A 14,502-nucleotide genomic window follows, 5' to 3' on the forward strand; every position below is an offset into this window, starting at 1 on the left:
AATGTTCTCCTGGCTGTTTGTCTCTGATCCTAAACCCCCGCTCTGGGATCGATTGAGTGACGCAGCGCCTGGTGACGTCAGACCCTCTCAATCGAGCAGCGCTGTGTTGATGTCTGGCTCCTCCACCTTCTGAAGCTCCGGGACCAAACTTCCAGCCCCAACATGTTCCTGTCCGCCGCTGTTCGCTCCGCGGTGTCGCACACGGTACCGTCACGATGTCCTCTGTGTTTATAGGCAAACGTTTCAGTGATCTGTTCGAGGATTCGATGAGAAAACAGCGTGACTCCTCACAAGGGCACGGAGGCCGCTAAGCTAGCTGCTGTTGGGTAACGCTAGCATGCTAGTTTAGCTTTCCGCTATCAGACTATTACAACATGTTTAGTGGATAAACGAGAAATGCTCAAACGTGTTTCTTGATTTCTTCTGTATTTATCTCTTCAGATCAACTTTATCAGCCTCGTCCGCCTGACACTGAACCACTCAGCCAGTTTATAGGTCATCATCCGGTTCATGTGTAAAATGTCCTTTAAATCACCTGATATATGAAGATAATTAGTGCATTTAGAAAGAAGATTGTCATTTTATAAACTGCCTCGTGTTCTTTTCTGGCTGTTTTATATTTCTATCGAGTCTCATATGAAGATGTCAGTCCAGAAAACAACTGATTTGTATGATATCAAATGTGGGAATGTTCATTTAAACTTGTTGTTTTGTTAAAATATATAATGAAGCCAATTTAAAATAGTGATGAAGAAACTGTATGCCCTTTTTTAACTCTTTAACTTATTTACTTCCAAAATGATCGTGTACACTGTTAAACTAATAATATGTGCAATATTGACTTCGCATTTGTAATTTCCAATACTACTTTTTAAAATGTTTCATTCTTTTATATTTCAAAGATGTTATAAATTGTTTTACTTGTATTGTTTTTATATTTAGGCACTGATCTTCTGTTATTCCTCATTAGACTTGATATATATCTAACTTGACTTATTGTATTATGCTATTCTTTGTTGATTCAACTTTTGAGTAAGATCTGGCACTAGAACTTCCTTTTTTTATGAATGAAGTTCTATGTTATCTTATAAAGTTAAATATCATGATAAGAAAGTAAGTAAGCTTATGGTCATTTTATTTGTGTGTAATTTACCATCAAAATTTATGTAAAATTAAGGATTTAACTTACTGTCTCTGAAGTAAATAACGGCAACACAGGTTTTATTTTCCAGATATTTCTTGTTGTTTCTTGTCCAAACGGGAGACAAACCTGTTAAAACTTTCTTTGAATGTTGGAGTATCAATCACAGATCAACAGATATTTCATGTGTCTTCTTTCTGTCTGTGTTTGCAGGCCAGGCAGGTCAGGAGTCTGCATCGGTCGGCTGCACGCGCTGGAGCAGGTGGCATCTTTGTGGTGAGTTTCTTTGCAAATAATCTAGAGCTGAAAATAGTGCTGTGGTGTAAGTGTTCATTGTCTGATGAACACGTCACAATTGGCTTCTAGTGTTGAAATGAATATTGTGGGTTAATAATAGTTAGACAAGTTTTCAGTACTGTATTCAAAGTTAATTGACATTTTGTTCATGTGCTTCTGCTGGAATCTGTTAGATAAATGTGTATTTTCAGTGTTCAAAATAATATGCAGTGTTGTCTTGATCTATGTCACTGCTTATTGTCATCATTACTGTCCTCTATAGCCTTCTATCCCTGCAGTCAATCCAGCGATTTGATGTGTTTTACATGGGCAAACAGAACTACTGCTTTTTACAGAGACTCAGGTTGTTACTTGTGCATCTAATTTAGTTTTTCTTCATGAAGTAGGCCAGCTGAATATTCCACCAACACAATTAATGACAGAGTTTTAATTTTAGTTATCTGTTATTTATCCTTACATCATTTGTTTTTTTTTTCAAAATCGACTAGCTAGTAAATCTCATGTGTAAATTCGATCGATGCAGAAATCAGAAATGTTTCAGCTTCAATTTTAGCTAAAAAATCCCAAAGGTCCATTTTCCAAAGGCTCCTTTTCATGTGCAGCGCTGCCTTTAGAGCCTGTTGAAGTCATGCTGTGCAACAGAAAACAGCACATGTGATATTCTCATGTAATGGAAACATGCCATGGTTTCAGTCTCTTGATAATAAAGATGTTTTTGAGAGGATAAGAAGCAGGGGATGGGTGAATTATGTTACTAATCTTTTACCAGGAACGTTTTAGACGTCTATAACATACATCAAACATTAAATTGAAATTATCTTTTTTAGTTGCTCAGAGTATGTTTGCTGCTCACAAGGGGGCAGTGTGTGCAGAAGCAGAAATAACATATATGTGTTGAGTCTTCTCAATGGACTGATAGTAGCACAAGTTTCCCCTCTGGGCTCACATGATGCGTTATTCATATTTTATCAGATACTATTAGATCCCGCTCACAAGCCTTTAACTCAAATATGAGAGTGGGAATTGTTGAGTAAAATATAATCTCTAAGAGCATCTTCACATTCTTAATCGCCTGTGACTATAGATAATTATACATTTGGCGTAAATAATGTCCTTTAACACTGTTGTCTTTCTGTTTTAGCACAGAGACACTCCTGACAACAACCCTGATACTCCTTTTGAGTTCACTGAGGTGAACAAGAAGGTAAGATTGACACCTGGGCTGAGCAGGAAATGTTGGGGGTGCACAGAACATTTTCTTCTTATATTTTCTGCAGTGTGCATTTTTATATATTTCAGATAAACATATCTTATTTTCTTCTGTATTAATGAGTCCAAAAAAGGAATGCAATGTGGTTATTCTGAGCTGTGAGAAAATTCACATCTAATAATAAAATGTCTTTTTTCTCATGTAGAGGATTGAGTCGATCATTTCAATGTACCCGGAAGGACACAAGCAAGCAGCCACCATCCCAGTGTTGGATTTAGCCCAAAGGCAACATGGATGGCTACCCATCTCCGCCATGAACAAGGCACTGATTCTTCTGGAATTCATTTTAGAGCTATTTTCTGTAGAATAATTTGTTCCAAACATTTTTATTAAGACCAATACAAAACAAGGTCTTTTATGTCATGTAAGGTAACCTCGTTGAAAGTTTTTAATTGTTTTCATTCAGGTCGCTGAGGTGCTGGAAGTCCCTCCAATGAGAGTGTATGAAGTAGTGACATTCTATACGATGTTCCTGCGTCAGCCCGTGGGAAAATACTTCATTCAGATCTGCACAACAACTCCCTGCATGCTCTGCAACTCAGACAGCATCCTGGAGGCCATCCAAAACAAACTCGGTAAGAGAACCATTTTACTGATGAACTCCAATGAAGAGATGCAAACGCAGTTGAAAACTATTATTATTTTATTATGTGTATATTTTATTAAACAGAGATTGGTAACAAACGTGTAAATGTACACTTGTCTGTGCTATTCAAACAACAACAACAACAAGCCCTAGCAGCACGCTGAGGAGGCGAGACTGAAATCAAGCCAGACGACTGCTTACTGTGTCTAAGTCTGTGTGACATTTAATAAAGCACACTCTTATTTGATTTTTCAGTCAACTAAACATTGAGATTATTTTTACATCTAGTGTTCCAGTGTATTGTCACTTAATGAGTTCAGTAACATGATCTGCTGCTTGTCAGGAGATCAGCCACAGATAAAGCATGTCTTCATTTGTTTCTCCGCAGGTATCAAGGTCGGAGAGACGACTCCTGACAAGATGTTCACACTTATAGAAGTGGAATGTCTAGGTGCCTGTGTGAATGCTCCAATGGTCCAGATCAACGACAACTATTATGTGAGTGCAGATAGCATCCTCACTGAACATCATAACTAACTTAGCAATATCGGGTTAAAGCCTGAAGTGAGTTTTGCAAAGAATGTCTGCAGAGAATCTGTCAGCTTGATGCCTGGAATGCAACCTTTTTTTTCTTTTGGAAGCCTGTGTAGATGCAGAGCGTCTTGATTTCATCATAATATTGCTGGAATATCACATTATCATTTAACTCAGTTTGAAAATAGATATAACGGTATGAGTTATTTATTTATATACTATTTTAAACTATTTAAACAGCTCAAACTGCTATGGTAGAAAAGGTACGATGTGTATGGCTGGACTGAATTCAGCATTTTATAATAATAATTATCCCATATACGCCCATTCTTTGGCTATTACATCAGTTCAGTTGTTATTTGTCACAGTTTAAACCTGGCTAGTGCTGACTAGTGACTTTCTGTATAAGTAGATTTGAACTAAGCTGACAAGTAAAACCAGTTTTATTGTCTTTTGTATGTAGTACAGTTTTAACATGTATTTCGTTAAAGGCTTTTTACAAGCCAACGATAAATATGGATGTGAAAAAAACGGTTGCTGAATCTGAACTAGTTTTGGTTGTAAACAATTCACAGCCCCCTGTTTTACAGTACTATGCTGTGAAAATTATTGTAAATCCCAGCATGATCTATTATTCCTGACAATAGTTATTTTTAGATTTGAAAATGTCAATGGCAGCGATAATCATAAACTCCTTTAAAGGATTGCTTCCTAAATTTCCCCCTCACTTTAAAGTGAGATTCAATCAAATAGGTCGGACATAGTGTTCATGCAGGCTAAAGCATATGAACCGAAAAAACTGTAGAGACCTTAATGATGTTGCACAAGAGCAATGAAATCTAGTGCACAATCCTCATGTTGCTCTCTTCTGTTTTCCAGGAGGACCTAGCACCTAAAGACATTGAAGAAATTATAGATGAACTAAAAGCAGGCAGAGTCCCACCACCTGGACCCAGGTAAAAAAAAAACATTGTTCATCTCATCAACGCAGTCGAACATACTCTGGCTTTACATTAAGATGCATTTACTTTCTCTTTGATTACAGGAACGGTCGTTTCTCCTGTGAGCCTGCAGGAGGATTGACTTCTCTGTCAGAGCCTCCTAAAGGACCAGGCTTCGGAGTGAGAGCGGACCTGTAGACATTCTCAGCTACCGTCTGCTTTTATTCAAAAGCAACTTGTCCCTGAAGCTGATACTACGTTCAACTCAAACATGTGGTGTAAATAAATTGTTCATATACCTGTGCTGTGGGTGTCGGTGTGTTACTTATCACACATTCCAACAAGGAAAAGCTAAAATAACTCTGATTAACTGTTGTAATGAGAACAACCACATATGTCAGGGACACTTTACAACATGATGATTTGATGGAATGAATAATAATCTATTATTTTGAGAACTGGTATGATTGTGCTGTGTCTTTTAATTGCCTCCATAAGTTATTTCAGCCATGTGGGATTCAAACATTTTCCTAACTAGAACTCTTCTACTGCCCAAAATAACCTAAAAGTGTTCCAGAAAAATAGACATTGTTAAATATCACCTAGTTTTGCCACATGATGCAGAGACGAATCATACACTGGTGCTTTTTGAAGAATCATCACGATATAACCAGTCAGGATTATTCAATATACCAGCTTAAACAATACAGCAAGTCATAATTCAATAAATGTCAGCACATTCTCTAGAAATCTTTATTTCTATATCGTGAAACTGCGACATCAAATGTTTCCACATCCGCCCCACCAAACAAAAGGTTCAATAATACACAACACAAATATACTTCCTGCATTATAATCAGATATTGGGCTTTGAGTCACTGACGAGCAGCAGACTTGATTAACATTGAACCACAGCAGGTTCAGCACTTTTCTGTGTCCCCTGGAAACATTTCCGGTGTCATTTACACAATTCTGTATTGTGATTTTTTTTTTTTTTTTTCTTTGCAGCGCACGTGTTGTCAAATTTAAGTTTTCTTAATCTGCACGTGTGTTTTGTTCCACGTGCATCACACAGTTCTCCTCCATCTACTTCTCCCGACACGTCCTCCATCTCGCCCCGTTGGCGTTATCGTGTCTCGCCGGTCTCTCCCCCACCCCCCCTCTCTCTCCCTCCCTCAACCCTCCCCTCTCCCCCTCAAGCCTGCTCCGCAACACGGAACATCCTGCACCACCGCGCATGCGCGTACAATCTTCCATGATGCAAATGTCACTGCGCCACCGACTCCAGCCTTTCCGATACAACAAAAAAAAAAATGGCGGGCTGAAAGGGCGAATTTACGCCATCGTGTCGTGAACGAAACTGTTGCCTTCATGTGTAGCAGGGCTCAGGGGGGAAATACATAATAATGAAATAAAAACAGCGGCCGCCATCCCTCCGTTAACCGTGAGCTTCCAGAAAGTTCGCACTGACCGCAGCACAGCAACGGAAAAAGATGACGTCAAGTTCCCGAGCCCGTTCTCTCCCCTTCAGCCCAGATTCACTCACCTCTCGCCGCGTACACACTAAACACGACCCGCTGACAAACGGCGCTGCGGAGGCTCTCGCGTTAAACGCGCGGATTCGGCGGTAACGTGAACTTTGAGCGGGTTTGACACGTACCCATCTTTACGGTGTTTCCAGCGGACGGGCGCCTTATAAGCTCGGTGGGTCTCGGCCGGTCACGTGACGCCCCCTCGGCCAATCGGCGCCGCGCTCCTGTGTTTTGCCAGGCTTCTCTCGGAGAGGACGGAACGAGCGGCTGCGATGTTTTCAAACCCGGAGACGAACGTCACGCTGCCGTAGGCTACGGTTACCGTCCGACATCCAGGGAATATCTGCTCGCCCACAGTCGAATGAGGCGGCGGCAACGCGAAACCCCGGTTGAAGGTAAGCGCCCGAACCCGCGGGTTGTGTTGTGCGACCGCGTCGGAACGTGAGGAGGGAGGGGGGTTTGGATCCGAGTGAGCGTTAGCCGTGTGGCTACAGCGGGCGGGCTAGCGCTAAGCTAACCTGACGTAAAGTGCGTGCGGGGGAAAAAAAAAAAGGGGGAATGTTTGTGTGTTTTCCTCGGTGTGGTCGTGCGCCACGTGCGTACACACACCGAGCGCTCACCCTGCGCCAACCGGGATTCCACCCGCGAGTCCCCGCGCGTGTGAAAGAGAGAGTCCAGGGGCCAGCCGAGAGGGAAAATGTCGGGGCGACGTGGAGCGATCTGCTTTAGCCGAGGGAGCCCGTGCGGGGCTGGGAGCGAAGCTAGCTAGCTAGATTAAGCGCTGGGGAGGGGGGGGGCGTTGTGAGGGCAGCGGAGGGGCTGCAGGGGGCTTTTGTCTCAGCCTGTTCGGAGCTCTCGTGTTAGATATCACCGTTAAAACATCAACCAGAACTTACATTTAATAAACTATCTCCTCTACATGAACCCAATTCACCACATCCAATCAATAAAGGCTCGTGTGCGGGGCTCCACCGTTGCTGGCTGTGTGTTGAAGGAGGGCGACATCACCGTGAGGCGGGTGGTGTTGTCTGCAACGATCCAGCCAGCGCCGCCGCTTATTTACACACTTTCAGACAAGATCACCTCTCGAATCCCGTGTTAATTCACAGCGAGGCTTCTCTAATGCCCACAAGGAACTAGCGTGGCTCGAAGAACCGGGAGGCTTTTTTTTTTTTTTTTTTTTTTGCGCCTCCCAGCCCCAGCGACTGTGACATTTTCTGGGGGGGTGTGTTGCCTCTGACACAAAAGCTGCCTGTTTTCAGATGGCTGTCCGTGCAACGACTGGAGCAACACAACGTCAGCCTCACGTTTACAGCTCGCCTCCAAGTTAAAGTGCAGACATGCACCACGAGACCTACACAATCATAGCAGTATTATCATTAATGCTCCCACACATGTATTTGTGTAGTGTTAATATTGGGAGGGAGGAGAACACCCATGCAGCGGTATCACATGATATTAATACGACTATACAGTTAATTCACCTTGTCTAGTGGAAATATACCACAAGTCTTGTGTCAAGGAAAAGCAGAGAAAGCCTAAATATACACAACCGTGCTTGTTGGGTAGGATAAGGCAGCCGTATATATATATATATATATATTTGACACATGTTATTCTATTTAAATTATTATTATTTTGTGATCTCAACATCACAAGAGAGCAGTTCACCTTTTTGTGGCTGAATTACACAGTAATTATGCTTAATAGGTCAGATTAAAGTAAATCAGTCCATGATCGATGAATGATTATATCATCAAGTCATTGATATAAAGAAAAGGAGCCTGTTATCTTCATGGACCCTGTGTTAGAATGTATGTGAAATTAACATTTGATCCGTCACTGGAGGCGTAATGCTACTAGAGGTGTCTGAATACTGCACATCATCTGGATACCTCCGGATGAAAACTGCGTACTGACTTGTTCCAACCAACGTTCGGCCATTTGCTGTTGTTGTGGCGTCAGGCTTTGTTTTTTAATTTGTGATAGGGTAACACTAACCTTCCTCAGTACCATGGAAATCTAAGCATTTTGCTTCTATTAATGAAAACTGCTTCTTTCATTTCACTCATTACCAGAACTTAAACCAGATACATGGTGCGTATCGATAAACCGCCTCTGTTGGTGTACTCTCGGTTGTCTGACGACTTGTGTACTTTCTGTCTCCCATGACACTCTGAATTTAGACATTACTAATGTGAGCCACATGACTTACTTTCTCAATTATTTCTGTAATTACAAAGTGCTATAGAATGAATCTTGTTCGTTAGACCAAAGCATCAATATAAGGGTTTGTCACTCTATTAACAGTATTTGTTACTTCATCCTTTATGTGGGACCAATGTTCATCAAACATTTGCAGAAAAAAGATACTAGGGTATTTCAGAAACATTGAATACGTTGAAGTCAGATTTTCTAACTAAAAACTCAGTGTAAAATCTACTGTTATGTAATTGTGTCTCTCACACGTAAGCATTCTGGGCTCCTCTCAGTAGTCTTTTCTTGTCCATGATGAGGTTGTGGTAATTTCCAAATAGCCAACTATGGTTACAAAACAAAAACATGAGAATAGATGAAGATCCTACAAGAGTACATGGCAACTGAGAATGCATCAAGTGTCTATTGTCTGACAATGAATGAGACTTAGCACAAAACTAATGGTTTTTACTGTTAGGATGGGGTGAGCATTGCAGTATGTTTTCTGTTGTGAAGTTCAAATGGTTTTCATTCGGTTTACTCTTATGGGTGTGTGACATTGAAATGATGGCACACATGTATAGATGAGGCTCCATGTCTAAAGCTCTACATAAGCCTCTGAAGCTGAAAGCTCTTCAGGATGAAGTGAATACACAAAATAATCTTGATTTCTACATAAGTTTGTGTAGGCTCTTTTTTAATCTTTGACTGCAGTTATGTTGTAAGACATTCTATACATTTGTGCATATCAGGTTTTCACCCAAGGTAAATTTTTCTATTTTTATTCAGTATAACATGAATATACAAAATATCAGAAGACCACAATATCTAAGGAAATAATGAACAATTTCAGTTTCTCAGCTGTGACTTGACCATTAGTCTAAAACCCAAAGATATTCACTTTCATTAAATTGGAATAATTTAGTGTCTGAAAAGAACAGTTATGCCATTTTTGCATAAAAGATGACATGGATGACTAATCATTGATCAAAAGAGATGTCAGTTAACACTGTGTTGGTTTGACTAACGGTTGTCTCATTTACATGTACATTTACTATTGTAATGGGTAAATTCAATGGTGATTAGAAACCTAAATGTACGCATGAGAATATTCACCATTTGATGGAACTGTAGTTGTTTTGAGGAGGTTGCATCAATATCTGGTTCAATAGTAGTTAAGCTAACTTGCTGTTTTTAGCACCGAAGCTGAGAGCAGTCATGCAGTAAACACAGACGTATCCATCATAAGATGTAGTCTCATATTTAGATCATTATAAGTTCAAGTCTGTTTTATTCAAGGTCTGTAGTGAACCATATTATTCTGCATTGCGCTCTCTACAACGACAAAATAACGAAATTCGACTGAGGATGTTTATTACTAATGATTTGAGTCATTGGTGTTTTGAGGCAGCTCTACTTGTTTCCTTTTCTCTGAAAAGGAGGATATACTATCTAGTACTATAATGTTTTCTGCTTTGTAGCACGTTCACTGTTCTCCATTGGCATCTATGCCAAATGTCACATGACATGGCGCTTTGTATTACACGCAATGCGACACCTTTGTACTTGGTGAACTTTACATAAGGTTAAACGTTTTTGTTATACTCTCAAGCTGTAGTTATTGTTATTATAGACTATTCTTTTGGTTATTCCCTAGATTAATCAATACCTCATGGACATAATTAAAAATGCAATAAAAACAATGAAAAATACGCATCAAATTTTCATGTAGTATAAAGTGAGTTTATCAAATTGCATGATTTCAACGAGCAACACAAATCTGATCTGATGAATTATTTTTCTGTCGACTGATTAATCGACTAGTCGTTGCAGCTGTAGGCCTCCCAGCTCACATAGAGCCAGATGTAGGCTGTTACCACACATTAAAGCTTTGTCCATTTTAATCTGGGAGGCTGCCACTCTTCCATCACAGACAACATTTTCCCTCTGAGCATCAGGGATTTTCTGCCAATCTAAATTGCCTCATCATATTGTATTTTAAAGGGATATTACAACAAGCACTGCCATATGGCCCTGCTGCAACCAATGCTAAATATTGCTGTAAAAGTATGTGCCGTTGCCTGTCATGGCCAACTGACTAATGCCACCATTAAATCTCCATGCACACCACTTGTGTAGGGTGACTTTGGCAACAGTCAGTCAAACATGGACTGACCCTGACCAATGACCACAAGCCAGTTGGCAAGTATCATCCAAGTCAAACATATTTCTACAGAATGTGACCTGTTGTGCAACATTTGTCAGTTACATAGGTTCATTTTCTCTTTATCATAGTTTCTAGCAGTGTTTTCTTGGCTGAGTCATTTTAAACACGACTGTTGCACCTCCATAAATTTTTCTTTCACTATTACCCATCTCTTCTTCTCTCACCTTTTTGTTGCCTTCATATCCTTTTCAGTGAGGGCAACCGCTCAGAGAGAAATCACGTGCTATTTGGGTTAGTAGAAGGATCTGCATAGCTGTATGTTAGAAATTAAAATTACTTATTTATGTGATCATTCTGTGCCAAAAACAAGTTAGCCACTGGATTTGGGATTCTTCTTGCTTTCTAACTTGTTGCACTATGATTTTTAAAAATCCGTGCTACATTGATGACATTAATAATTCACTAGTTTGTTAGTTGATTGACAGAAAATTCTGTCAATTCATGTAGAAATTTAACAGGTTCAGTTATACATTCACAAAAACAAAGAACTATTGTCTTTCCCATGTGAAATGTTTTTTTTGGTTGCTAGTTAAAGTAATTAAAATACCTAGTATCATAAAACTATAGCCTATCAATCAGTGAATGGTGCAAGTGAATGAACAAACTGGTAATCCCAACACTGATGGATAACTGTTCCAATCATGGTGCTGGTCTTAAGAAAATCGTGACATATTTCTTCCGTCTGTCTTGAGCTTACATTCGTCCTCTGATAACAAGCCGATGTATTGAGCGAGTGACAGCTCTGGATGCTCAAAAATCAGATTCTCCTTTATTTTCTGCCAGATCATGAAAATCAGATGAGGGGAGGGTCTGCAGTCACAAATTCTACACGTGCAGACGACTCAGATGTTCACACAAGCAGGAGAGAGTGTACAAAAAAGTAAAATACATCCAGTCTCTGCGTAGTGGATAGTTTGATTCTGAAATATGTCCCATTAACAGTCTTTACAACATGTCCAGTCACACTTGAATAGCAAATTGGTTAAATTATAAATATTTCCTTGCGAGCACAGAGAGGGCCTATTGTATGTTTAACTGAGAAACCATACCATGGCTGCTTTAGCCTTTCCATACAGACTATAAGCCTCTTAGTGAGAGAATAGGACATTGACCAATGTGCTGTACAGCAGAAAGAATTATGTAAGGACGTACAGTATTCTGAATGCTGAAGTTGTATATTTTCATTGTGATGGGTCTTTAGGTTCAGGATGGATGGATAAGGCTTCACGTGCTTTATGTGTATATCCATGTGTATCTGTAGAAGATTTTAACAACTTATTAATTATTACATGTGTTAACAGACTGGATACATCCCTGTCATGATTCTTGAACTTCATGCGTTCTATCTGGTGGTACCTTCACAATGAGTTGGAGGTGGTGGGGTATAAATGCAGATCATTGGAACAATGTGGCGTTCTACATGATACTTATATAATATCACATAATAGTCTGTAGTGGTGGACTATGGCTTAGCATTATTGCTGCTACGTGCACGCCTGCTGTCCATGCTAATCCAGAGATGTTTAGTGCCTAAAACAAGTTCAGAACTGCTGTTGGCCCCGGTTTAGTTTGAAGATGGAGATGTTTGGAAATGACACTTTCTTGATATGTTGTTATCTGCGACGACTCGTCTACCAGCAGTGAATACAAAATGTTGTTAACACTTAATGTCAGTAACAGTTCCACCTCATCGTTGGTCCAAGAAAAGAAATCCCTGCTCTTGACTATGCACCATTGTGTCTCGTTCTTAGTATTTTCTGTAACATAGCAACCAACTGTAGAGTGGAGTATCTACAATCACTAGTGTACGCAAATGGTCACGTGATATATGTTTTAAGGTTTGTTGGTAAGGAGGGGGATTATTAATGATGGGAAGCTGAAACTCTGGTGTCGACAGATCGTTTTAGTTTTAAAACTTTAACCTTCTAGTGTGTATGTAACCTAAAACCTTGTGTGAGATTTATTAGACCTCACCTTTGTGCTCAGGACTTTCTTATGACAGGTGTATCTGGTTATGAGATGTTTGTAGTTTTTCTTCTTAATACCATATTGCATTATTTACCAGTAACACAGAGCTGTTTTTAATTCTTGTTTGACGAAACCTATCATATTATTGCAAGTATATTGGCCGTTAACTACCAACACAATGCTATAAATGTAGTTCCTCATTTATTTTGAGTGATCACACGAGGGTTGTGTCTTCAGGGAAACCCCCCCCCCCCCCCCCCCCCCAAAAACGGTCCTGATTTTGTTTCACTCTTCTTTCCTCATAGCAAACTGACAGCAGGTGTCAATGTGCTGGTTACGTTGAAAATGAACAAGCCTGGAGTGCACGAGTGAAATTTGGAAAGGTTGTATTAAACAGAAGGCAGAAAAGATGAATTCCCCCTGTTCCAGACAACTGAATATTCTGCTTTAAATCACTTTAGCTTCAGGTTGTCAACCACATCAGCTAAGTATCTGCGTCTTCGAAAGGCCCAGCAAGTGTGCGTCTGTGCATGTTTGTGTATCTGTGTCTGGAGAGGGTGGAGCCTCCGGATTACACAACATGTGCTAGCCTTTTCCAGCAGCTGAATGTGTGCTGAGCGTTGTTTTGTTTGGTGCGTTCAGTGCAGTATCTCCTCGTGTAACGGCTGATGTTGCTTTGATAATCCACCAAGACTGGTAATTTGAGAGTCTGGGACCCTCCCTGCAGAACAGCATGACGATGCAGAAAGGAGGAAGGAATCGCATGGTTTTTAAAATATAAAGTCAGGCTTTTTTTAAATTATAAATGAACAATGAAAGTTCCCCTTTCTACATGACGGGTCAGAAAGACAACTGTTCTTATTGATAGTTTAGGGGGGAAATACAATTTGACAATGGATGTGTAGTTAGCTTTCTTTAGTACTGGGATGCTTTCACTTTATTCATGCCAAAGAAAGCAATCATATCCTGTTTACTCTGGCTCTGTTAGTGACCATGCTTTCTGAGGGCTGTTTTGTTACATCTTCATTTGTGAGTAGAAAGCATGTTATTACCCTGACCTTGAACTTCAGAAATGTGGTTATATTTGAATAATCATCAACAGTGATGTGCTTCACTGTTTATGCTGCATCAGTACTATTCATATCTTTGCCTTTTTCTAGCACTGTCAAATGTATCACTAGTTCATTTGCAGGTCAATCATGCAAAGTATTAAAATTGTGAAAATAGGTTTCGGTTGTGTTTTGTGGAGGCGTAAAAGAGAATCTAAGGATACATTGGGATGATATTTTGTTTTAACCAGCATTTTTCTTCTTCAGTTGTAAGGATTGCAAAACAATCTTTTTGGTCTGTGTATCATTGAGCAACAAGAACAGACGGAGAAGTATTTTTTGTTATTCATGTGCACACTAAGGAAGTCGTAGCTAACCTGCTGAGTGTGCTTTGTTGCCTGTACGACTTGTTTATTGGCTCCATCTTGAAACCCCAATGGTGAATACACCTGACTGAAACTGCTGCTGATAGTCATGCTGCATGACTGTTGTTCAGTGACTGTTTGCTTAGTGGTCTGCATGTTCCCTCCAGTGTGAAGATGGAGACGCTGTGTCAACCTTTATGCGCTGGCTCCGCCACCGTCTCTGGCACTGCAAAGCTGTGGTTTTGGCACAGCACTGGCAGCCATGTGTCGGGCTTGCGATCCGATCGACATCTCAAGCCTAATAGGATGTGGCAGGTGTAGATGGAGTCATGTCTTGAATGTCATAATGAAAACCGACACAACATTTCCCCCGTGGTGTATTTTTCAGACTGAGGT

The 14,502-nt window shown here is 40.3% G+C and overlaps 2 protein-coding genes across 3 annotated transcripts in view; both read left to right on the forward strand.

The window, feature by feature from the left end:
• Positions 1 to 44: 44 nt before the first annotated feature.
• ndufv2 (NADH:ubiquinone oxidoreductase core subunit V2) lies at positions 45 to 5,072 on the forward strand. The gene is made up of 8 exons (XM_020099762.2): positions 45 to 204; positions 1,355 to 1,417; positions 2,580 to 2,642; positions 2,854 to 2,970; positions 3,115 to 3,283; positions 3,683 to 3,792; positions 4,708 to 4,784; positions 4,874 to 5,072. The coding sequence occupies exons 1-8, from the start codon at positions 163 to 165 to the stop codon at positions 4,965 to 4,967; spliced, it is 735 nt and encodes a 244-aa protein (XP_019955321.2). The 5' UTR covers positions 45 to 162; the 3' UTR covers positions 4,968 to 5,072.
• An 876-nt stretch (positions 5,073 to 5,948) lies between these two features.
• The window catches only part of ankrd12 (ankyrin repeat domain 12), a 28,032-nt gene continuing 19,478 nt past the window's right edge, over positions 5,949 to 14,502 (forward strand). Inside the window, exon 1 of one of the 2 annotated variants that reach the window (XM_020108260.2) lies at positions 5,949 to 6,696. The gene's annotated coding sequence lies outside the window, so the exon portion shown is untranslated. The remainder of the gene's footprint in view (positions 6,697 to 14,502) is intronic. The other variant, XM_020108252.2, reaches the window with a different exon arrangement.

This window comes from Paralichthys olivaceus, chromosome 16, assembly GCF_024713975.1.
Source record: "Paralichthys olivaceus isolate ysfri-2021 chromosome 16, ASM2471397v2, whole genome shotgun sequence".
NCBI lineage: Eukaryota > Metazoa > Chordata > Actinopteri > Pleuronectiformes > Paralichthyidae > Paralichthys > Paralichthys olivaceus.